The 24,490-nt window shown below is 41.0% G+C and overlaps 1 protein-coding gene across 2 annotated transcripts; it reads left to right on the forward strand.

The window, feature by feature from the left end:
* Positions 1-47: 47 nt before the first annotated feature.
* Positions 48-23,853, forward strand: BEND6 (BEN domain containing 6). 2 transcript variants are annotated; one of them, XM_075087015.1, is made up of 11 exons: positions 52-180; positions 2,306-2,472; positions 12,497-12,722; positions 12,830-12,975; positions 13,473-13,571; positions 13,941-14,118; positions 15,574-15,791; positions 17,104-17,296; positions 19,129-19,267; positions 20,144-20,236; positions 21,818-23,853. In XM_075087015.1, the coding sequence occupies exons 3-11, from the start codon at positions 12,527-12,529 to the stop codon at positions 22,080-22,082; spliced, it is 1,527 nt and encodes a 508-aa protein (XP_074943116.1). In that variant the 5' UTR covers positions 52-180; positions 2,306-2,472; positions 12,497-12,526; the 3' UTR covers positions 22,083-23,853. The 2 variants fall into 2 exon arrangements, with proteins under 2 accessions (XP_074943117.1, XP_074943116.1); XM_075087016.1 differs by lacking the exon at positions 20,144-20,236 and having other exon boundaries at positions 48-180.
* The last annotated feature ends 637 nt before the right edge of the window (positions 23,854-24,490 follow it).

Genomic DNA, 24,490 nt, shown 5'->3' on the forward strand with positions numbered 1-24,490 from the left:
GGGAGGGGGAGGGGGAGGAGGGTACGGCCGCCGGTGCCGCCGGGAGGGAGTGAGGGAGGGAGGGAGAAAGGGGCACGGCGCAGCCCGCCGCTGCCGCCGGTGTGGGGACGTGGCCGGGGCGGCCGGTGACATCACGCGCTGGAGCCGCTGCAGAGGGAGGCGGAAAATGGCTGCTGCGAGGTACCGGGGAGGGGGAGGGGGACACACAGGCAGGGGGCTTCCCCGCGCGGGGCGGGGACCCGCTGGGGGCGAGGCGCGGGACGGCGGCAGCCCGCGCAGGTCCGTGGGCGCCGGCGGGGGTGGGGGGGGGGTGTGTGTCCCGCAGCCCTCTCCCGAGCGGGCAGACCCCGGAGCCGGGGCGCCGACTGCGGCCCGTTCCGTGGCAAAGGTGTCGTAGGGGTTGGGAAACGTTAACCAGGTACATCGTGACGAGGGACGTCGTGTGGTGCCGGGAGCGGGGCGGTGGGCGCGGGAGGGAGCGGCGCCCGGCGCGGCACCCCCTTCCCGCGGGGCCGTGCGTGACGGCACGCGCCGTGTCCGGGGCTTGTGTACCGGCGGCGTGTCGTCTGCACGCTGGGCGCGACGCTGCCCGCGTGGAAGCCGCGGAGTTGGGTGGCGCAGGGCTGGCTGCAGCCGCGGGTGCTGCGGAGCAGCCCCGCCGAGGTACCCCCGTACTGCAGTAAGCTGCAGCGCGCTGCAGCAAATGCCGTCCCCGTGCCTTCCCTGCCCCGGGGCTGGCGCGTCGCCGTGCGGGTCGCTGGTGCGGGCAGTAACACGAGTTTCTCTCTGGCACTGTTACTACCTCGGTAGCTGTTACTTTAACGACAGTCCATGCTTTAAAAAAAACTGTTTCGGAGGTCTTTGAAAATGCGGCTTTAAACTCTCTCATGCTACCAAACACACACACACAAAAAAAAAAAAAAAATCACATGCTGAAAACGTATCCAGACAATATTTTGCAATACTGTGTTTGCCTGTGTTACTGGGGGAAAAGTTAGGGTTAATTCGGGACGAAATTCATTTCATGTCTCTTTGATGCGAGTGTATAAATGAGAGGCACGTTTCCGAAACTTTATAGAAATAATGAAAATCTCTGGGAACGTCGGAATAACGTTGAAATGTTACTGCTTTACGTGGCTGCCATAAAACTGTCCAGAAAAGCATGTGCAAATTTAAATTAAACTACAGAACACATAAGCTGGAAGGACAGAGAGGGAAATGTATCTGTGGTAGCTTAAATAAGAACAGGAAAAAAGATCGCTAGAATACTAAAATTCATTTATCACTGAGCTAATAGCATCATAACACTTTACCCTCAATGTTAGGGAAATCCATTTTCATTGAAAGATTGTCCTGATACCAGGTTGGGGGGCTAAATAAAGAAAGAAAAAAAAAATTTAGGTCTATAATATTTTATTCCGGGAATTTTGTATCATTTCATGCTGCATGCCAACACAGGGAGCCAAAATCGCCTGCCGTATTACTTTGTAAAATGGAAAGTTGCTACGCTGCAGCCTTTGATTTAAAGCTTTCCCTCGCTGCCCAGGAGCTGACAAATGCTGTGAGGCTGTGTTGCATCACGTGGTGCAATATTGAAATCTTTCCTAATACCGCAGTACACTGCAGTAAAATGGTTTTAATGCACATTACCTGGAGATTATTCAAAGGGTTCATCTTCCCTCACCGTAACACAAAACAAACCAGTGTGATCCTGCCGGCAGCGCGCTGCCCTGCTGCAGTGCTTCACTGCAGTATAGTGCAGGAGGAGGAAACTTTTCGACACCTTTCCCTCTGCGCTGATTTATTGTTTCGGGATGGGATGGTAGAGGAAATGTAGCGCAGCACGCACTGCACGGTAAATTGCAGAGACCTGAGAGGGAGCAGTTAGTTTCACAATCGTGAACAGTGCATAGGGAACATCTGACAGCCAAATCTCTAAGTTAGCTTGTTAGTTTAAGGTTTATAGCTTTTCCCTTATAAGACTTAGAGCTCATTGGTGTCTTGAGGATAATATTTTGCCAAAAGGCTATAATAATAATAAATTTCATGACAACTGCTTTTTTTTCTTTTCAAATGCGAAAGAGAGTGCAGTTTAGTACAAGAAATGCTGATGTGTGATTTTTTTTCAGAGAGCTACTGCTCCAGGCTTCTGAGTCAACTGTCTCACATGTATACCAAACTGCTTCTATGGCTTGCTCTATATTCATTACTGCTCTGTGTTTGTTAAATACTGTGGGGTTTGGTAGTGTGGTTAATTAAATGAAGTTTTCTATATATTGCCTTTTTAACCTAAGCTTCTTTACAGAATGTTTTTCAGGGAACTTTTCATAAATCTTAAGGATGACAAACAGAGAAGAGAAAAGGAATGAAGAGAGAAGGTTCAAACAAAACTGTTGGCTCTCAGCTGAGATTTGACCTCAGAAGGAGAATCCAGGAGGTGAAGCTATTTCAGAGAAGAGGAAGTAAAAGAAGGTAACAAAGCCTTGAGACTAATGGTGGCAAAAGTGTGTGGAATGGCAAGGCAGGACAGAGAGAGATGTAAGTTCTTTGGAGGCTGAAGCAAGCCCAGAAGAGTCTTATAAGCTCTGAAGGCAGCCTTCGACCCTGAAATATTTAATGGGTGCTGCTGCCATTTCAGGGTACACACGGTGTGGCTGCAGTTTTGCAGAGATGTGAGAAGATGGGAGGTGGCGCCCTGCAGGTGCTTGTTTTGATGGGGATCACAGGGAAACAGAGCAGCGACAAAGTCATGGGCGTAGCTGAAGTTTTTGGCAGGAGGCTTGGGAGCAGCTTCAGAGACTCCACAGAAAAAAGGCAACGAGCAAATGCTTGCAGCGGAAAGGGACAGGACAGGAGGGGAGGCTTTTTCTCTGGCTGCAGTCACTCTCGAAGGCAGTTGTTTACCTATTTTTCCCACGTTGCTTGAGGGCGGGGAACAGCATGGAAATTGTGTCAAATTTCTGCAGTTCAATGGAAGAGTTGAGCAGGAAATATGTTGTAGCAGCAGCTGCCTTCCTGCAGGGAGGCAAGACAGCGTTGACCTAAAATATTCCTTCAGCCAGTCTCTCATGATAACCTGTTCTGACTTAGCGGTCTTGCCCAGCAAGGCTGAAGGCAGAGGTACTTTCTTCCCTTACTCTTGCCCTGTATTCCTGTAGAACTGCAGTACAGTTTATGGACTAGTGTGTATTCCTTGATAATTTACATGAGGTTCAGCAACTCTTTTTAAAATAAACTAAAAATCCTAGTTAAGTACAGCAGGTTAGGCTGAAAGGAGAACAAAAAGTTGCAAAAAGAAAATATGATGGTATTTTGTGTGGAGAAACCATGTCTGCAGAGATCTGCTGACCTCCTCTGATGTGAGCTGTGGGATTCAAGGGCACTCAGCAACTCTGAGAAGGCACCGCTCTGCTCCTACGGATTCAGGCCTTGTAGACCTCATTTTGCAATTGTGAGACTCCCTGTATCAGTGAGCCGAAAGAGAAGGGTCACATGCTACATCTGGTGATGTGGGCATAAGAATAGGAGATGATACATGATACGATTCCAGAGGAGTTGCTGAGCAAGTGAAAGGGTAAGATAATTCCTCTTTGCTGGTATGTAGGTATCCTTTAAGGACTGTGTTTCTACTAATTAATTATAATTAAGTAAAATATTCTGCTTAAATGACTACTTAACTGGTTAGAAGGGCTCTCTAATCATCTAATACTTCTTAACAAAATATTTGGGTTTTTTCTAATCAAAGAGGGGCCAAAGTAAATACAGTAAAAACAAAAGAAGCAAGCAAAATAAATACAGAAAATGTCATAGTCTCTGGGTATTGTCAACTTCATTCAATGAAATAATTGACTTTCCCTCTCAATATTCTACTCCATGGGTTACACGCTGCCCTCAATGTGCTTCCTAGCATTTTAAGCATGATGTACAAGATGATACTGTGGGATTTTCTGGTAGCTGATTAAACCTTATAAAATACATTCTTCAGCTGAAAGATTAACCATTTCCAGCTTGATATAGGCATCACATTTAAAACAAAAATGTTATGTGAATGATACGTTCTAAATTTCAGCAAGGTTATTGCAACTCCTTTTCTGCAAAGCTTGTTAAATTGCTTGCTCCATACAGTGCTTTGTGTGTTTGGAAGGCACGCTAGCATTAGCTAATTTTCACAATATCCTTGAAATTAGGTACATATGTATTATTATTTCAGATACTTTGAAAAGAGAAGCTAAACTGTAAAGGTTGTTCAATTTACCCAAGACCAAACCATGTGATTCCAGTGCTGCAGACTAGAGCCCTTCATGACTGGAACATTTTACCATCTGCAGGTGTCTTAGGTGACCATGTAAAACGAAACTCTGCCTGCTTTATATATGTAGAGGTAATTAGCCTTATTTTGCAGGTTCATCCACTCACACAACTTGCGTGTTTTGATTCCCTCGGTTTATTAGATTGAATGTAAATCGAATGGAGTCTGAGCCATGCAGTTGTGCGCTCACGGCTTACAATGTTGCTGGAAAAATGCTGGCAGGAATTCTATGGGTATAGTTTGACTTTGCAGACAGAGAGCCTGATCTTGAGCCTAGATCGAAATATACTGTTAAAGCTCCCATGGCTTGCTTTTTTTTTATTACAGCAGTGATATGCCCCTTTGTCCTTGGTGCTCTGTACTCATTTTTGGCAGTGTTTAATGTAGCAGTTGTCAATCTGAATGTGGCCTTGCATCCCAGAGGGAATTGCACTTCATTAGTATTTTATGTATATAATTGGAAGTTGCTAAAGGATTGTTTCAGACCAATATACAACACTGGTTGTTCAGCTCTTATTTTATAAAGTTACGTTGAACTACATACACAGACATTTCATTTTACAGGAGGGGAAAAAAAATAGCTCTTATAAGGTTTGAGGCTGTTATCCTTGCAGGGAAGATGCCTTTCTGTCCATTCGCCTACATGCACGCAGGACTACCCTTAGTTGCAGTAGTATTCCCTGGAGTGAGAGGACAGCATGCATGTCTCGTGTTCTAGCTCATGACCTTTAATAGTAATGATAGTAATGCAGATATTTTTTTTTTTTTTTTAACTGGAGATCGTCAAGTTCATTCCCTCCTACCAACATGCTGCAAAACCAGAGCAATTGAGGAAGAGCTTTGGAGTAAAAGATCAGGCACTTTGAGTACTAACCGGGCATGACTTCTAACCTATCATCACTCACAGATGACAGCCAGTAAAGACACATGAGTAGAGATAGTTAAGATGCCGCTAGATTATTAAATACTGACCAGAGCTCAAGCCTGGAATTTTCTAGCTGGTATTTCATTTCTATGCTCTTAGAGTTGAAGGGAGAATGACACTGATAGTAATGCTTTGGGGCAGCACAGCTTATCAAAATATATAAGATAGCTTATGCCACCTTATAAAAAGAGTAAGATGCCTCCTCTTATAAACTCTCCCATCAGGTTATCGGTGGGTTTGTTTGAACAAGCCCAATTTGAAAGCACATTAGCTGCATATGGCAAGTATGTCTGATATTTTCTCAGTCTTGTAGGAAAAGGGCATTTGACTGCTTGGGCTGTTACATAGAGCAAGTGCAGTTTTTGCACCTCAGCACAGATTTGCATGTGGTCAAACTTCCCCTAATGATGTTGCCTTCCCACAAACATCTGTAGACAAAATAAGTGAATATATGACTGGTCTTTAACCTTTATAATCTGGGAGCTGTTAAGATGTGTTCTTTTGAATTACCCAAGCCAGATCAGAATGAGTACAGCCAAGTGCTGGACTCTACAGAGCCACGCTGATTTGTTTCTCCTCCCAGGTTACTTAATGCTTCTAAGAGTTTGGATATATTAACCTGCATGGAAGGAGCTTTCATGTGACTGTTCAAATTCCTGTAGCTTAGGTGTCTCACCCAGTTCAATAAATGAACTGATTTTTGTCGGTCTGTAAATTTCATTGAGCATGACGTTTGTGAATAAGCAAATTGAAGTGGGTATTAGTTTTCCATCTGTCTGCTGTGAACGAGCTATTTAATACAGATTCTAATGTGTGATGTAGAATTAAGATAACTTCCTGCATCTTGTTATTTGGCATCTTGTTAGCTTTATGGGGATCTTTCACTGAGTGTGGGATCAAAATACAGATAAATAAATGTATGTGGTTTATAGGCATGTGAGGTATCTAAGCTCCTATTTAAACTCGGTTCAATCATTGGGGCCCAGAGAACAGTTCACTTCCCTAAATTTATGTGTTTAGTGCCATTTGAGGTGCTTGGAGTTAGAAACTGCCCTCATGAGCTTGGAAAGAGGGTCTAGGCCTTATGTCAGATATATGCCCATCAGAAGAGGCAGTTGGAGGCCAGGCATAATAGTTTATGGGATCTAAGATTCCTCCATGCATTTTTTTCAGGAACGGAATTGAGTACCAGAGCATTTGAAATAAGCTGAATTGCTCTCCAGGGAGCTTTAATTGTATTCAATAGGGGTTTTAGTCTTATGACTGTTGGATTTGCTCCAGGCTGAGACGGCAATTGTGATAGAAGGGACGGCAGTTGTGATAAGAGCTGTGGGAGATCTGCACTTCTGGAATAGAAACTGAAGGCCAAACAGAATACCAGAGGACACTGACACTAGACACTGATGTTTCAGAAGCCAAACTGATCTTCCAGTGACTACAGTCATAACATAGATACCTCGTGTACCAGTGACATCTAAATGTAAACATCTTAATCTAGAACTGAATCCTGTCCTGAAAGCCCAATAACGATGCCAGGTTGTGATCTTGAAATTTACTAAAGCTAATGCCACGTTTCACTGTTGGTGAAATAAATTATTAGTTAGAACAAAAGTTGTAGACATACTAAATATACTTGTTTAATAAATTCATTATTCTCCTTTTCTTATCACTCAGTATTACAAATAAAATCAATGGTTTGATGTGAAAATCGGAGCTTTTCCAATAAACTTCTTCAAGCTTTTCATTTAAGCCACAGTCCTACAAAGGGCTTTGGCATATTTAGGTATTAATGTTATTTTGTATAGAACTTCTGGGTTGCTAAAACTTAGAGTGTGGAAGGCACTAATGTGGAAAATAATACAGCTCCATGAATTCCTTGGGCAACTCAAATGGATTTTAGTGTGTGGGGCGAGGTATAGGCCAAATTCTGTATATAAGCCTGTGGACTGTAAATGCTGCTGAGGCTTTGAAGTCAATGAGATAATCTGTGTAAATAAGGCAAGAAGATGTTGCATCACTTAGAAAAGTATCTCAGATGATTTCATAGCTAGTCACACCAGGATAGCGATGTACAGTCAGGAAGCAAGCTGGTGGATATCAGTAATAAAAATCATGTAGTTTTATCCTTCCTGTGGAAGACAAGTGAGATCACTTCTGTGCATTTATTGTCTTGGAAGTTGCAGTAATGTTCTGATAGATGCTTTCCCAGATTTCCAGCTGGATTTGGAACACAGTGATACTGATGATTCTAGAAAATCTGTACTCTGTATTTCTCAGCTGAGAGCAGCAGATTTGTGCTTTTAAGTTATATTTTCCTGTAAAATGACTAATACACCACACTGTAAATCTTTTGAGCAGTAACAACACTTCTGCATTCTTCCAACAGCGCCTAATTCCACTGAAATCACTAGGAAATCTTACACTGGTTTCAGGGGAATAAGATTAGAACCCACAACAGGGTATACAGTGTAGTTAAATATGGTCATGTTTTCCATCATACACTTGGTACAGAGGACTGGGAATTTTGAGACCTCAGTGCAGCCCAGGAGTTTTACACAAACATTGTATTTAATGTCCTGACAAGTTCAATGTAAGATATCAGTCTAAGTAACACAAACCAAATCTGTGACTGCTGCTCATTATGCTGAACTGGAAATAAATAGTTTTGAGTGAGGTAGATGGAATTTCCAGTCCAGTAAAGGTTTTTTGTTTTGTTTTTTTTTCCAAAGAAAACCGGGATTATCAAAGGCTGAATTTAGAGGGTAGGCAATATAAAATGTTAGTACTTTATTACGGATGTGTTGCACAGTTGCGGTGCAGTTTCTTGTTTTGCTGAAATCAGTGGCAAAACCCTATTTCAAGCTGGCAGAATCAGACCCACTGAGTGGGCCTGCAGGCTCATGTTGTAAATTTGTAATACTTTACACTGCGTTTACTGAAAGGAAAAAGAAATAATGATCTCAGCATGCCATCTGCCAACTCTCTGGCTGAATGGAACAGACTATGTCAGTCAAAGGGTGAGATATGTCTTTAAATTACTTTTGTGTTTTGGGGTTTGTTTTATTTTCTGGCTTTTTGGGTTGCTTAGTAACAATATCTGTGTGCAAATTTGTAGCATCTGTGCAGAATGTGAGGTGTTAACACATTTGTAAAAATTAAGGGTCCAATTAATCTTTCATCTGCAAGCTTTAAAAATAAATAGCTCCTTTCTATTTTTTCACCCTTCTACAAATCACCTGCTTTTAGAAAAAGTAAAGATAGATGTGTGTCTTAGAACAGTGGTACATCATAAATTTGCACTTCAGTACTCCTCAAATAAGTTGTTCGTGTTTTCAAATGGAGAGTTAAGTAACTTGCAAGACATAAGCAGCTTTCAAAGGTCATGTAATTCTGTCTCTGTGGTTAGTAGCTGCACACAGGGTAATGTCTGCGAGCGATTATATATCTTCCAGTTAAACCACTGAACAAAGCACTCTGTCGGAAATCTTACTTGATGACTTGCAGAACTGTGTTAGAAGGATTTAAAACAGAGAACCAGATACACTTTAACAGACTTCATACTTCATCCTTTTGGCTCCCTATAGCAGAAGGGCCACTGGAATCTATCCTCCCATTCAAAAGTAGAAAAAGCTAATATAGGATGAGCTGGACCAAGTCAGGTTCTGTAAGGAGACATACTGTATAGTCACTGAATAGTCAGTGGAGAGAAACAGGCTCTCCCAGACAGTAAGTCATCTGCTGTCCTTTAGATAACGTGTCATAGGGTAAGATGAATCACCTTTCCTTCTGTGGTGACTGAGCCAAACGTGGCTAGACAACCTCTCGCTTTTAAGGCAGTAAAAGTTGGTAAGATTAATCCCACTCCCCAGGATTTTTTGTTTTCTCATGATGCAGTATATTTTTGCCTTTGATCTGTTTTGGCAAATAAAACATTTTAGAGGGAGGCATCTGCAGCAGTCCTGACTTGGACAAGGTTCACATTGACTCCAGTGGAAGAACAGGGTGAGAAAACACTGCAGGACTTTTCTTCCAGGAAGTGAAAAGCTCCTTTTCCTCATTAGAGACATTTTGTTCTACCTTTTCACCCCCTTTAATCACTGGCTAGCGATGATGCCAGCAGACAGTTAGATATTATCCCCAGGGTCCATGGATTGTCACAAAAAAATTCTGTGAAAAAAACGTAAAAACGTAGTCTGATTAATGTCTGCTGCAGGACCTGAAGCCATAGCTCCGTAACAGAAAAATACTAGCAATCAATTACTGCACTCTGTTCCTTTTCTTTGGCAATATAATTATTTAATCATTTTATCTGTAATGTGAACAGTTGAGCTGATGCCCAGCAGAGCCGCAGCAGAGCAGAGGGCACCTGGCCAGTTGCTCTTGCTGCCCCACAACAGCTTCCGTGCCTTGACCTCTTCAAAAGCAGCAGCAGCAACAGGACACAGCACAAGCCTCAGAAAGCTGTCAGGAGGCTTTTGGAATCTTGCTGGGAGCTAAGGGAGTGGATCAACCCCATCCTTCCTCCATGACTATTTGTGAAATCCATTCCTTATTTCTCTCAGCATCCTATGTGGCTTATGTTTTAACTTGGCAGCTGTTAAGACTTTTGGTGAAATCGGTTTAGCTGTTTACTAGTACACCCTTCCACCACAGGCAAGAATTGACAGCTCAAAGGAGCTTTATAGATAATGTAGACGAATTGCTGAGCTCCAAGTCCTGCCATGACCATGGTAGAAATTGTCCCTAGCTTTGAGTAGTGGGATGGATTTTCATGGATCCAGGTACTTGCCTGGTGTAAGGACTGTGTGAGGGATCTTGCTGGCCGTGCGCTTCACAGAGTCTACAAGTGGCGCCAGGCTGCTGCCGTGGGCTCCAAACATCCAGAAGTCCACATGTCCATTGACTTTAGTAAGCTGTATAATGCATACACGAGTCTGATACCTTCCAAAAGCTGTTGGACTTGCTACTGATGTGCTCGGCCACCACAGTGTGTGTCTGTGTGTGTGTCTGTGTCTGTGTGTGTGTGTGTGTGTGTGTGTGTGTGTCTGTGTGAGTGTGTGAGTGAATATCCCCAGTGCTGTGGGGAATCGTCACTTACCCTCCATGCTGTGAACAACCTGTGTATTTAGTGCCTCCCTGGAAATCCTGGGCTGGCTTGCTAAACCTGTACAACGGCAGACCACAAGCATGTCCCGTAGCTCACAGAATATTTGTCTCAATACAGAATGAGAGACAACATACAAACTGTTAGGGGACCACAGGGAAACATTAAAAAAAATATAGAAGTCAGTCAATCAGCTGTTAGTCTTTGCACGCTGACAGTTCTAACCTTGCTGCAATTCTGCTGACCTTGTGTGGGCTTTCAGGAGGGTAATAAAGTAGCTCGAAATTGCCGAGGGCTAAAGAGGGGAAAGCTCAAAGTACTTCATTTGAGAATTGAAGAACTCTGTGATGGGGATTGTTGTTCCCGGGTTGATCGGGGTAGAAGTAACATCTTCTGTGCCAGATGTTAAGAAATGTTAAGCTGACTGGGGTATATACTCCAAAACAGTTTGAAAAAGAAGTTAAAACACTGATGGTCAATGTGATTGCATGCACAGGTTGTTCTAAATTGTTTAATGATCCTTTTCTGTGGTGTGAGGACTGACCCGGCTTGGATCAGTGACAGAATGAGGCCTCCGGTTATTCATGCTAGGCACAGACATTCAGGTGGCTTCCTCTCCAGAATTGACATGGGATGGATGTTTCACGGTCTTTCTAACTTGCTTTAAAGAAAATTAATGTGAATTCTTGCAAACACAGTAGTCTTTCTTCAGCAGAGCACTACTTAACAAACCTACTGCTATCACACTCAACACATTCTGCAAAAAAGCACGATTTAATACGCTTTTTACTGGTGATTTCTTATGCCGCTTGCTCATTGTATCAGTAAACAAGTTGACAAGAGCGCAGCTGACTTTCACAAATTAACAAGTTCACCCCTGTGTGAAAAACCAGCTGTTTTGAGGTGTAGCACAGACATGGTGATAGTGGTGAGCTGTGCTTCTGCAAACAAATTGACACTGCTTCTTAGAGAACTGCAGCCAGATTTTCTCACTTTGACAAAATAGCTCCACTTAATTCTCCTTTCCTAGCTCTGAGTTACCTTTCTGACAGCCTCTGCATGAGGCACTAGATTTGCTTCCAGCTGACTGAGGCCGAGTAAATCGCAAATCATACTGTCACATCTGGGAATTCATGAGTCTGCAGCTCTGCAAAATTACTTCATCTCTGTGAACTGACAGGCCAAACCATATGGTTGTTGGAAAGAAGAGAGAGGTTTGACAAAATCAGGTTTTCTATAATTTAATAATTTTAAAGTAGAAAATATCTTCTGTGAGTATAATGGAAGCACTTCAATGAACAGGTTACATTTCCAGTAGAGTTTAATAATGGATGTTATATTTCACGCATTCATGTAAGGCATATCAGCTTAATTAGAAAAATAAAGCACAGAGTATGACTTGTTCCCTTCTCCCACTGTGCAACTTCAGGGCTTTAAAAATCCCAGAAATGGTCCTTTGCTTTAAAAATACTGGTTTATGTAAGCAAAGGAATTAGCTGTATAATTGGGTCTGGGTTCTCCTCGTTATTATTCTTCATGAAGCAGCGCAGCTCTCTTCCAGTCCTCAGCCTGTCAGTTCTTTTGCACGTCAAGTTTTCCACTGCCAGAATGTGTCATACCTCATCCAGTCAGTTATCCTGGGTTATTCTGGGTTGGTTTTTCATGGCTGCAATTGTACATCTTGCTGCCTGTGAGATGATTAATACAGTCCTGGAAGTCATGCATCCTTTTTACTAGCATACAGAGCTAGTACCTTCCCTCGTTCTAGGGAAAGTTATCACACCTGTATTTTTTAGTCAGAGGCTCGACTGAAGACTTTTGTTGGGGCAAATGTAGTAATAGAGAGATCCTTGGCAGGAGATAGATTAGGCATGGTAGTAATATGGAGGCAAGGGCTCTGTGACTGAAAGCTGTTTTCTGTGCATATTTTTGGAGGCAACTGTCTCATGTACATATATTGAACAGACCATCTCCCATCTTTCAGGTAAGATATAACACACTGCTTGGCTAGTTTTCAATTCCTTATCCAGGATATTTTCATACAACACAATTGCCAAAATCCAGGAATAGGAGGGTGGTTGGGGGCTTTTTAAAGCGTTCCTGTAACATTCCTGTGGCATGACATGGTAACAGCTATTTTTCCTATGACATTCTGCAGGCCGTGTCTGTGACAAGAAAACCACTTACAATGAAAAAATTCACACTGTTTGATTTTGTAAATGATAACTCACTGCAAATTGGAGAGACTTCATGGATACAGGACCTTCCCAGTGATGACAATGAACTAGAAAAACTTCTGAAACCAAATGAGCACGTGCTAGTAAACTGGCCTGTGGGAGAAAGGAAGACAGAAAAGCACCTGGTGAAAGTTGTGTACATGAGTGGTGAGTGCAGTTCCAGAGCATTTGCCTGATAAGAAATTTTAATCCAGTTGTAAGGTATTGCTACCTGATTTTCTGTGCTTTGGCCTTTTTTTTTCTCATCACTTCAGATGACCCCCAAGAGCTAGTGGAAATGATGCAAAAGATATTACAAGCAGATGAAATTACAAAAATACAAGTCCTTGGAAAAGGCAAGAGGAAGAGGATAGAAATGATATTCTCAGAGAGTGAAGACAGTGACCTGGATAAAGAACAGGCGAGTTTCTTTATGTGCCTGATATTGGTAGGCCCGTAGACTGTAACTGTTGATCCTTCACAATATAATACACAAAATATGTGTAGTAAAGATAGGAATACAGACAATCTTCACGTAGTACATCAGCACAACAACCTGTCAGAGTAATTAGTTAGGCCAATAGATTTTGTCCTTTGCTATTTAAAGAGAGAAGTGTTACTCAAGATGTGGATGCTCTGTAGCTCCATTACATTTTCTCCCGTAAGTCAGAAATCTGACCACTGCATAAGGAAGGGAAGGGACCAGGTTTTCTGAGCTTTGCCTTGTGCTGAGATCTGCAGTGACAAAATGTGGGGAAAGAAATCATAAAACTTAACAGAAAGTTATATACCTATTTTTCAAAAATACTAACCAAGAATGTCAAGTGCACAGTGAATAAAAGTTTATGGTATACCATGAGATACCGTGATGAAAGGCTCTATAGGAATGCAAAGGCACTATTATGCTCTTGTTTACAGGGTAAGATGATGAAGCATATAAAAAGAAAGAAATCATTACAGGCATCTGCTCCTGTGAACATCCTGAGTCAACTTGAAACATCTTTAATTAACAAACAGGTAAAGATCTCATCTTCAGCAATTTCAAGGTATTAAGCAAAAGCAAACTGAAATGTGTTTGTTTAGGAGGGTGTAAGACTTTTAGTGAAGTTAACGGTTCTAAAAGACACTGCCTTAGAAAATTGATGAATGCAGAGAGAGAATTACCTAACGGTTATGTATTACCCTGACATTTCATTTTGAATTTTAATACGAATGGTAATATCTATGGTCAGTAACATCTGTTACTAAAATGCACCAAGCCCATTTATACATCCTGTGTACAAAGAGAATATTCTGATTTAGCCAGATATTTTAATGTTAGTTTTAATGCTTTAATTTTATGTTGTTGTCGCTTTAGATAGCATGTTTTGGGGCTTTTTTTTCCAGAGAGAAACATATTCAGGAAGCAACTTTCTGTACAGTGAAAGTAGCAGTGATGATGAAGAGCCTTTATTTCAACTATCCAAGGTAGAACTGTGTGCCAAAATAAAAAGTCTCAAGAGGAAGCTGACAGACACCATGAGAGAGAACTGCCGCCTAAGGCAGTCCCTGGTGATGCTTCAAGGTAAAGTTGGGAAGTATTCTGATGAAGAAGAAAGCCTGAAGGTCATTAAAAGCTTGATTTATAAGAGGCCATTTGGATGGGAATTATGGATGCTCAAGCACCTGACACGATCAAGGCCTACCATTAGCATCAAAGTCTTTGATACATGGCAACATTTAATTCCAGCTTCTCTTAGAAAAAACTGCCTTACAGGGAGGCCATGCAATAATAGAGTTAGAAATTGAAAAATCTGTATAAATCCTGTTAGTCATTCCCAAGAGAACCTTTCTGTATGCTGTGTATAACCATCAGCTAAGCTCCAACACTCCACTGACTAGTCCAACTAATCTCATTTATTAACAGTTTTCCTCTATCTACTGAAATTTTCTTCATTCTGGAATTATTTCATTTCTAATTACTTCCGTAATTCCTCATTATTGATAATCTGAGTTAGTTACAGGTACAATAAATTTAGTCCTTTCCCAGAGGTGAACCGTTTTGTGCTTTTATAAATGAATCCTTCATCACTTAGTGATCATCCCTGAAGCCCCTCTTACTTGTCCCTGTCCCTTACTCTGGGGCAGCCAAGACTGAATCCAAAATCTCAAAATATTAGTGAGTGATTAAAGTTTAAAGAGGATTTGCTACTTCTTGCCAGCTGTATCATGCCATCCCTAGACACCCTAGTATCTCTCTTTTTACTGTCATATGATTTTGCAAGTGCTTATCGCTTTCCTTACCCACCTGATTCTGTTTTGTATGTTATTCATCTTGGTTTGAATCATTCATCTCCACTTTTCTGAAAATTATTTTTAAATATTTTGTTACTGTTACACATTTAAGTCCATTTTCCTTACATCGTAAGCACTTATATTAGCCTTTACCAGTATTTTCTGATAATTCATTGATTCTGTATCTTGCTGATTCTTCAGCCCTTGCATCCTTTTCACTCTGCTGAATTGATTCTTCTTAATGGGCTCAATAAAAGTTTGTATTTGAAAATAAATATTACTTGGAGAAAGGGCCATTTAAAAGATATTCTCTATAGATTAAAGAAGAGGAAAAAAGTCTATGCAGTCTATGTAACTTATTTGAAGAAAAAAATAAAATCGGACATAACATTACTTAGCCCATATTCAGTAGCTTTAAAGACTTGTAGAGATCTTGAGATAGCAAAAAGAAAAGGGAAATAGGCACCGTAGAGCTGTGATGGGTGTAAACTAATGGTTCCTCTTAGCCTTCCAGAGAACTGATCTATCGTGTTCTAAAAACAGAGGCCAGATCTTCAAGGGTGGGGATGGCAGAATGGCAGGAAAAGCTTTGAGAGAATAGGAAAAAAGTATGTTAAAGCGTTTTTGCTGACTACTTTGACTCTTTTGCAGTACAACGGGAATATAATTACAAAAATATACATCCTTACACAATTAGTCTGAAAGCTTCAATTACTTTTACCCATCAATTTCCGTTTGATTTCAGTGTTGCCACAGGCAGTCACCCATTTTGAGGAACTGGTAGGGATGGCTGAAGCACTGCTCAAAGGGGGAGTGACATCATCTACATCCAGCCTGCATTCACACACTGTTTGGAAAGCATCTAACAATCCATTAGCAGATTCATATGCAGCTATGCATAGTAACTCCAGCTCACCGATAACTCTCAACGTGGAAGATGAGGAGCAACAGACCGAAAAACAGGTCAGTTAAAAGGTGATTTTAGGCATAAAAATTAACACTTTATACAGTACAAACTTCACTGTTATAGTATAAAAAATGTAAAAAATAACCATCAGTAAAAATCATTTAATCATCATTTAGCTGATGACATGACTAATGAGCTCCTTTTGTGCAGGAGGCTCTTTCCATGAGAAACACTAGGCTTAATTCAGTGTACTGGTACACTCTGAAACTCACATGCATTTTGGTGGCTTTGCACATCTGTGACTAAGGGCAAAATGCAGATGCATGAAGAAAACACTGTGATCCAGGAATAACTTCCAGCCTAATGCTTTGGGTGCCAAAGGGGAATGGTGGTGTTTCAGAGATAATCTAATAAAAATACCAGCAGTCTGATTAAACTGTTAATAAGTAAATTGAGAATGGTATGTTTCTGCTTTTGTTCCAGACACTGTCATAGATACTGAGTTCAATACTGGGTAAAGATGTTCCCCTCTTCTCTGTAATTATAACAGAGCATAACTGAGAAATCTCGGGCACTGAGGCTGTACATGAAAAATTCAAAGACCCAACCAAAAAAATAACTAGCTGCTTCTGCATTCACAATTTACCTGAACGTCCTTATGCACTGAGTCATGCCAGTCAGTGGAAATCATGCTCATGTGTTGTCATGGGGTCCTAAAAACCAAATCTATAAAGAATTATCAAGGTATGATATTTTGACTGAATATTGCAATACTTAAATTTTGACCTAGCATCTCCAAAGAAATAAAAAGACCTAATTTTCTAAGCAACCTAGCCTTACAAAATAGAGGTAGCTCGAAATTGGCCATTAGGAGAGTTCAAATACTTAGGCTGTGCATAGAAGTCACTCTCAAAGCCCAGGACCAGATGCCACAGTTCTTAGGGCATGTCTGCTCAGAGGCAGGAATATTAGCTTGGGCATAGTGCCATGCTTCTGAGGCTGCAGAGAATCCACGCAAGAACTGGACCACAGCCAGCCTGCATGGAGTGCAAGCAGAAGGATTTAGCTATGCCTGAACATGTCCTGTCTCCACTAGTGAGTAATAAGGATCGCTTGGTGAAGCGTTTGCTAGGATGGATGGGGTCCTTAGCCCCACACTTGCTCTGAAAAAAAAATCAACCTGCGTGTACAGTTGCAACGTTGAGTGGTATGCGAGCCTAGTGTTGACCTCAAGCACGCAGTTTTCAGAGACTACTTTTGAAATTGTGGTTTAAAATGGAAAATGTAAAAAAAATATTTCAAAGTAATACTGTATAATATTTCTAAAGAACTGCAATAGTTATGCCTATGACCAATTTTGTTTTCCAGTTCAAGATCGAAAAGTGGCAGATTGCACTTTGTAACAAGAGCAAACCTCAAAAGTTTATAAATGACTTGATGCAAGCACTTTATACACATGAATACATGGCTACACACAGCCTGACAGGTGCAAAGTCCTCCTCTTCAAAGGATAAAGCAGCAAAACCAGCTATGAATCAGAATGAAGTTCAAGAAATCATAGGTGATGACATATTAACGTTACTCAATATGGCACTGACTTGACAGAGGGCTTTCTCTGAGGGAGGGGCTGTAATGCTTAACAGCTGGTCTACTCAGGTGATGTGCTGTTTCGTATTTTCTTCCTCAGCTACATACATACTTTTTTAACCCATATGTTACAAATACTGTCAATGAAATGCTAAGTAGCAGTATTTCTGTTGTGTGGATTTTGTGGGTTTTACTTAAGTGGCTACTCAGCACAGTGACATTATAAATTTTTTTAGCCTTTGAAAGGTTAAATCTACAACAGTCAAACTTGGAGCATTGACAATGGATGAGGGATGAGGGAAGACAAAGAGAGGACACACTGGGATAAAATTTAAAATAATGTCTGCTATGTTCTGTTAGTGATGTTATGAATTCTGACATTTTAAATAGCTCTGGAGGCAAAATGAGACAATAATAAGTATAGAAGAGAGGAATAGTGATCAGAGAAGCAAAAATTTGTTTTATGCTGAGGTTTAAGGCAAAAAATGTTTGGTGCATAAGAAAGAGAATAATTTCAGATGGCAGTAGCAGCTTTAAAGAAAACAGTATTTTGTGAGCACATGAAGCCTGATTTTCATTAGACTCACACCTATAGATTAGTACTTGAACAACGTAGCCTAAATTCCTATACTAGAATCCCTCGCCCATTGTCATTCCCTTGGACTTCCCTAGCTCTCTCCTTCCCAGCTTAGCTCCAGTTCCTGTACTTCGATCCAGTTTTGTTGAAGTTGGCCAGCAGTTTCCAAAGTTACCAAAACCCATTTTCCTTAAGAACCTAGCTAGAGAAAAAGGCCCAAAGTCAAGAGAGAGAAAAGGAAAGAGTGTGTAAGATACTGAAAATATATTCAGAGGCAGTAAGATGAGACAATTTCAGAATGATGTATGAGAAAAATTAGATTTCATGGGATGAGAAGAATGGTTGGACTTGATGATCTTAAGGATCTTCTCCAACCTAAATGCTTCTGTGATCCCAAGAGCTACTAGTGACTTCTCTAAAGGTGGTTTCTGGGGAAGAGTCTAGGCAAAACTGAAACAGGAAGCAGAGAAGATGATCAAGACATTGAATCCAGCATGCTGCAGAGAATTCAGTGACAAAGGGAGGCCTATAGAGAAGTCAAAGAAGTTTGTTAAGGAAAGTGAGAACACTCATTAATTCAAATAGAAAAGTGTCAACATTTTACAAGAGAAGAAAAATAAGAAGAAAGCCTGGGAGTTCTAGGACTGTAGAAAATTAGTTAGTAGATCAGATTATTTAAAGAAGATGGAAACTGTAAAACTTCAAAATGAAATAAAGGGGGGGGGAAATCAAGGGAAGGGAAGATGATGGAGAAGAGGAAAGCAGGAGATGCATTCCTGATGTTGAGTCCTGTTAGGTTTTTTGCATTCAAAAAAAGGTAACCAGGCAAAACTCAAGGGGAGTGTTTGGGGAAGGAGACATCACCTGCAAATGAAAATTAATGAGCAAAAACTGTAAGATTCAGAGGCATGAGGACTGACGAGGATAGGAATAGGACTCTCTGATCAAGAGCAGAACCAAGCAAGAGAGGACGAGCAAACACGAATCACTTACTACAGGAAGCCTTTGTGGCCCTGCAGTTCCCTTTGCGTTTGCCAAGAGCAGGCACAGGCAAAAGCAAGAGCTGGCATGTGCAAAGTCTGTGAAGTAGTGAGTAAAGACAGCAAAGTAACAAGAGCTGAAGCTGAAGTAGCTGAAAATTTTAAAGGTGCAATAAATGCATTTTAGATCATACATCTGTGGTTCCCCTGATTTGCAGGCCTCATGTATGTCATCTCTTTATTTTGCAGGAATCACAAAACAGTTGTTTCCAAACACAGATGACGCTTTAATTAGGCGAATGATGGGACAAAAACTGAACAATTGCACCAAGAAGCCAATTTTAAGCAAAGATCTTAACTCAGGTGCTTTCCAGAAGCATAGCTTTTGGTAAGTCTTAAAAAAAAAAATCGTAGCCTGCAATGTGTAGTTCCGTATATTACCCTGTAGTAACAAAATCTAAAAGCAGTGTTAGAATCACCATGAAGATACGTGTTCATGTATGCATTGCCAAGTAGGTAAATATTTTCATAACCTTGTACAAAAAGTACGTAATACAGAAGCAGTCCAGCTTAACATTACAGCACAGAAAAATAAGTTGTTCATTCTAGACAAAGCAGCACGAGGCTATTAAATTACAGGAAGAGAATACAGAGGTAAGCACATGGAGTTACTTTGATCAGTATGTCTATTTTAGATTTGGCAATATTTACTTTTCTTATTATTCTCTGTTAGCTCTCCATAGACCAGACAATTCCATTTTCATGTCACCTGTTGTGCCTCAAGTAACCCACAAGTAAAGATAAGGAAAATCACACCTTTTTTGTAGAAGTACTGTAGGAGAGCTAATTTAGTGTTCCTTTACTGCCAGAAGAGTCTAAATTATTGGGGCAGAGGAATTATTAAATAACATCTTGCTTATTATGGGCATTCTTACCTTGTCAACAAGGCAGGTCTAAAATTGCTGAACACATCCCTATCGTTGGTGAAGTCAGCTATTTGCATAGCACAGTTGCCATACATACCAAATGTACATATCACAGAACAGTTGAGGTTGAGAGGGACCTCTGGAGATTGGCTAGTCCAACTCCCGCTGCTTAAACCAGAGTCACCTAGACCAGGTTGCTCAGATCCATGTACAGTCAAGTTGAGTATCTCCGAAGATGGAGACTCCGCAACCTCTCCGCGCAACCTGTGCCAGTGCTCAGTCACCCTCACGGTGAAAAAGTGTTCCCTGATGTTCAGACAGCACCTTCTGTATTTCAGTTTGTGCCCATTGCCTCTGGTCCTGCCACTGGGCACCACAGAGAAGAAGCTCCATCTTCTTTACACCCTCCCATCAGATATTAATACACATAGGTAAGATCACCTTGAGCCTAAACAGTCCCAGCTCTCTCAGCCCCTTCTCAGGAACAGGATAAGAGATTAACAAGGAACAGGATAAGATATTAAAATCAGTGAGACAGGGAGGACGGATTTGTCCTTACTTAGACTTCTCATACTGAAGTGATATTTTACTTCTTCCTAGTTCAGTTATCATCTCATGCATGTTTTAAAATGCTTTAAAATCCATTTTTGCAACTGTAAGACACTTCATAACAAAAAAAAAAAAGCCAAACAAAACCACCCCAAGATATCTGATTATGTTATGACACGTTTGTTTCAAAATTAGCAGTGCTTTGCTACTAAAATTCCTCTCTAAGCCACTTGGAAGTACTCCATGGATCACCAGTGGTCTGTGAATTACTACCTGAGAAATACTCATATAATGTCTATTAGAAGAATCCACAAACACAGGTTTTCCCATCTGGAAACAATAACAAATGCACCCGCCTGGCTAAAATACAGTTTACTATGTTAGTGCTTTTCTTCTAGAGATGAGAAAGCTTCATAAAACAAAGGTCCTCTGTACTTGTAACATACAGTGTGCATTGATTCACTGTGGTATTTTTCCTTGTCCTTGACACAGGTGGTAAAAATAACAGCACAGAAACACAGACTCTGTCTTCTGTGAAAGTATTAAACCTTAAACATTTTATATTTTACATGTTTATCTTCATTAGAGGAATCCATAAATTTTGCTAATTCCTAAGTCTTCTCATCTACAGACACAGTATTCCTGAAGCCTTTATGGGAGGATCTTAAGCCTGCACTATAACAATTCTGGGCTGTTTTTTAATACTGCCTATAGATGTTTCAGTTTAAACTTGGTATCTTAAAGATGTCTTTATGCCTGTTATTGATAAGTAATAAGATATTGATAAGTAATATAATATAATAAGCTTATGTAAAATCCAGTCCAATATCCATTGATAACAATGCAAATATTGCCTGTGTAGTCTCTCTTGAATGGATCATTATTAGGATGCATTTATAATGGATTCATTTTACACCTGTCCAGAATTTCCTCACTGTAAAAGCATTGAAGAACCTTGTAAGTAATCAAGATAATGGTGATGATTACTTTAACCCAGATGACACAGGTTTTCTCTGTAAGAAAATCAGGATAATTTAAAAGTGCTCATAATCTCACTGTTATTCCTTCAGTTCACCTTCCAGCGATGGAGTGCAGAGAGGGGTCAAGAGAAAATCCTGTTGTGCAGTACCTTGAGTAACAACGTACACACAGGTTAATAACTTTTAAAACTGGTGATGCTACTGTTTTGATCTCCTCTCTTGCTGCTCCTCCTTCCTTGCCCACCTCCACCTTTTCCCAGAAAACAATTACAATTCAAGAGAAGGAATTTGGAGTCAAATCCCACGAGACAGTCACCATCTCAGATGCATTAGGCCAAGGTGAAACAAGGAAAAGGGGAAAGTGTCAATGAAGAAAACTAGTTAACTAGCTAATAAAAAACTCCACTGCTTAAAAACTAAGAACAGTACTAGTCGCACATTTAATATTAATATCTCAAGCTTAGTTATAAATTGTCTCAACAGTGGCTCAACAGCTGCTCCTCAGGGCATCATCTCTTCGGCTGTTCCTCCCAGCACGCAAGACCAGCAGGATGATGATTCACCAGCTGCTAATGTACAAATTCAGCAAAGTGACAGCCGTCTGAGTCCTCCACCTACCACCACACAAGGGCAGCAGGAGTGTTTCAAACCCACTTCTAAGGTAGAGTCTCATCTCACCAGAAGCTCACCAGCACACTCTCCCAACCAGGGTTGTGGCCAGGATCTCAGGAATTCAGACAAGGAATAACAGAAGGTATTTCATACCAGTTCAGATTCTCAATGGAGATTAAGTAGTATAAAATAAAAAAGAAATAATATCTAAAGGGGGCCTAGCAACAGTGGGCAGAGATACTGCAAGCAGAATAGAAGCCTGAGAACCATTTTTTCAAACAAATAAAAATCCCACAGCTGAGAAAAAAATGAAGGCATATTAATATCTTTGGCTTTAAGATATTATCAAATATATGCATGTTATGCAGTAATTTAAAAATATAAACTTGTTCTGAGGAATATAAGAAGAGTTCCCCTTAGTTAGAAAAAAACATTGTTTAAAGTAATACCAAAAGAATATATAAGAGGAACATGAAACCCCTTCCTTTCGCCTTGACAGCTGATGGAGAAGCGCTTTACCGATCAGAGAAAGCTATTGCGTATTAATACAAAAAAGATATAGAGGTTTGAAAAGGCAATAGAAAAATTTCCTAGTGAAATGAAGACCATGGCCAGCACAGGGCAAGAAAGCAGAGGGCTGCGTGAGCAGAGAAGAAGAAATAAAATAGATATTTAAGGATGGTGTTAAGTTGGAAAGAAGAAAACATTCTTAGGGCAATGAAACTGCAGCTGTCAAGATGTCTGCAGGAATGAAGCAGCTCATTTTTAACCTCTGAAAGTTGGAAAGGCAATGAAAGAAGCTGTGCTCCCTCTTAGCTCAGGGAAGAGTCCTCCAGGATAGCCTGTTTGGTTATGCAGGCTGTGGCTTCTCTCACAGGCCTTCTGCTGCTGGTACTCTGCTGGTTTGGCAGCTCTCGCTATCTCTCCTTCCCTGAACATCAGGTCCATAGGATCAGGGTGCCTGATCCCTCCAGTCAGGAAATGGAGGACAGTCTCTTGGAAGCAACTAATAGAGGGCAGGGCTGCCAGCCTCTACTCCCTGTTTGGGTTTTGGTATGCTACCTCTTGCTTAGAGAGAGTGGAGAAGTAGAGCATTCCTCATGGGACTGGGACTAGAAAAATCCCAGGAACTGGACAGTTTCTCTCGAGACCTGGCACCACTTGTCCCAGGGAGCAGCTGGCAGTCACACATCCTGTAACTGCCTGAGAAGGAGGAGGGGGCGTACATTTTTTTCCTCGAAGACTGATTCCAGGTTTACAGTGTGCCGGTAGCACAGGAAGGAGAGAACACCTGAATTATAGCTTTTGTGCTTGTGTGTAGTTCTCCCAGAACAGAGAGTACTAACAGTTAAATGTATTTCATATGTGGCAAACAGGCAACTAAGTAATCAATATGAAAAAAAAAACAACATAAAGTTGAAGAAATCTAGCTTGATTTGAAGAGGATTTCTATAACTCAGGAGATGTGAGTTACAGAAATAAATTAGAAATAGTATTAGGGTGAATGCCAGGAAAAAAATCTGAAGATAAGGTTTGCAGCCACATACCTCTAAAGGGAGGTGCTGCAAACCTAACTGTAGTAGAACAATGCATTAATAAAAGGCACTGTGGAGAAGACTTCTTTGTGGGCTGGGGTCTGAATTAAGTGATCTGCTAGCCTTTTTCATCTCTTGTGTCTATCAGTTCCTTGTAGATAGGATCAGGATGAAAGCAGGTATGAAATATGACGTACGTTCTATCTCATGTTATTAACTACCATCCATAAAATGTAACAGAAGGGTGTTTGCTATTATGTACATTTTGTATATGTAATTGTATGTACAGCATATAAGAATGTATATAGTTAATCATATTTTTGAAGCAACTTTCTATCAAATAAAATGAAACATTACTATGTCTTAGTTCTATTTTATTGTCCTTAATGTCTTCTGGGCCTTTTCTTACGTCAGCCCCTGTGTACACTCTAACATGTAAGGTTGGGGTTTTTTATCACACCTGGTTTTTCTTTTTGTAAAGCTCGTCATTTTTAGCTGGGGAAGGGGTTGGCCCACCTTACAAGGGCTCTCTAACCTGAAAGCTGTCACAGCTGATATTGCACAGCTGCAGCTGTCCTGCTGTTCAGGAGATGTAGAAGCATTTAGGCAGATACATGGAGCCAGACAGGAAGGGCTGCTCTCCTGTCGCTGGTGCAGCACTGCAGAGTTGTCAAAGGAGAACCAGTGGAGTTGGCAGCTCTCCACAAAGAGTGAAGGAGGATTTTCATGGTAGGTGAAGGGCCTACTCCCAGGCGTGGGTGAGGGGGAGAGATGGCTGGTCTGGACAAAAAGAGGAACATAGAGTAGGAAACATTTTAATGTTTTACCAAAGGGTAAAGAGGGAGAAAACAGCAAAGAGCCAGTGCCTTCCTCTCTCCTGAAGTATAGGACTGATGTTATCCCAATGGATAAAAGAAGATAAATAGCTTTTATGCAGCTACACAGTTAGAGAAGCCATACTCCTTGCAGTATGACGAAAAAGGAAGAAAATACGACTGGTTTTCCAAAA

Source organism: Phalacrocorax aristotelis, chromosome 3, assembly GCF_949628215.1.
Source record: "Phalacrocorax aristotelis chromosome 3, bGulAri2.1, whole genome shotgun sequence".
Taxonomy (NCBI): Eukaryota; Metazoa; Chordata; class Aves; order Suliformes; family Phalacrocoracidae; genus Phalacrocorax; species Phalacrocorax aristotelis.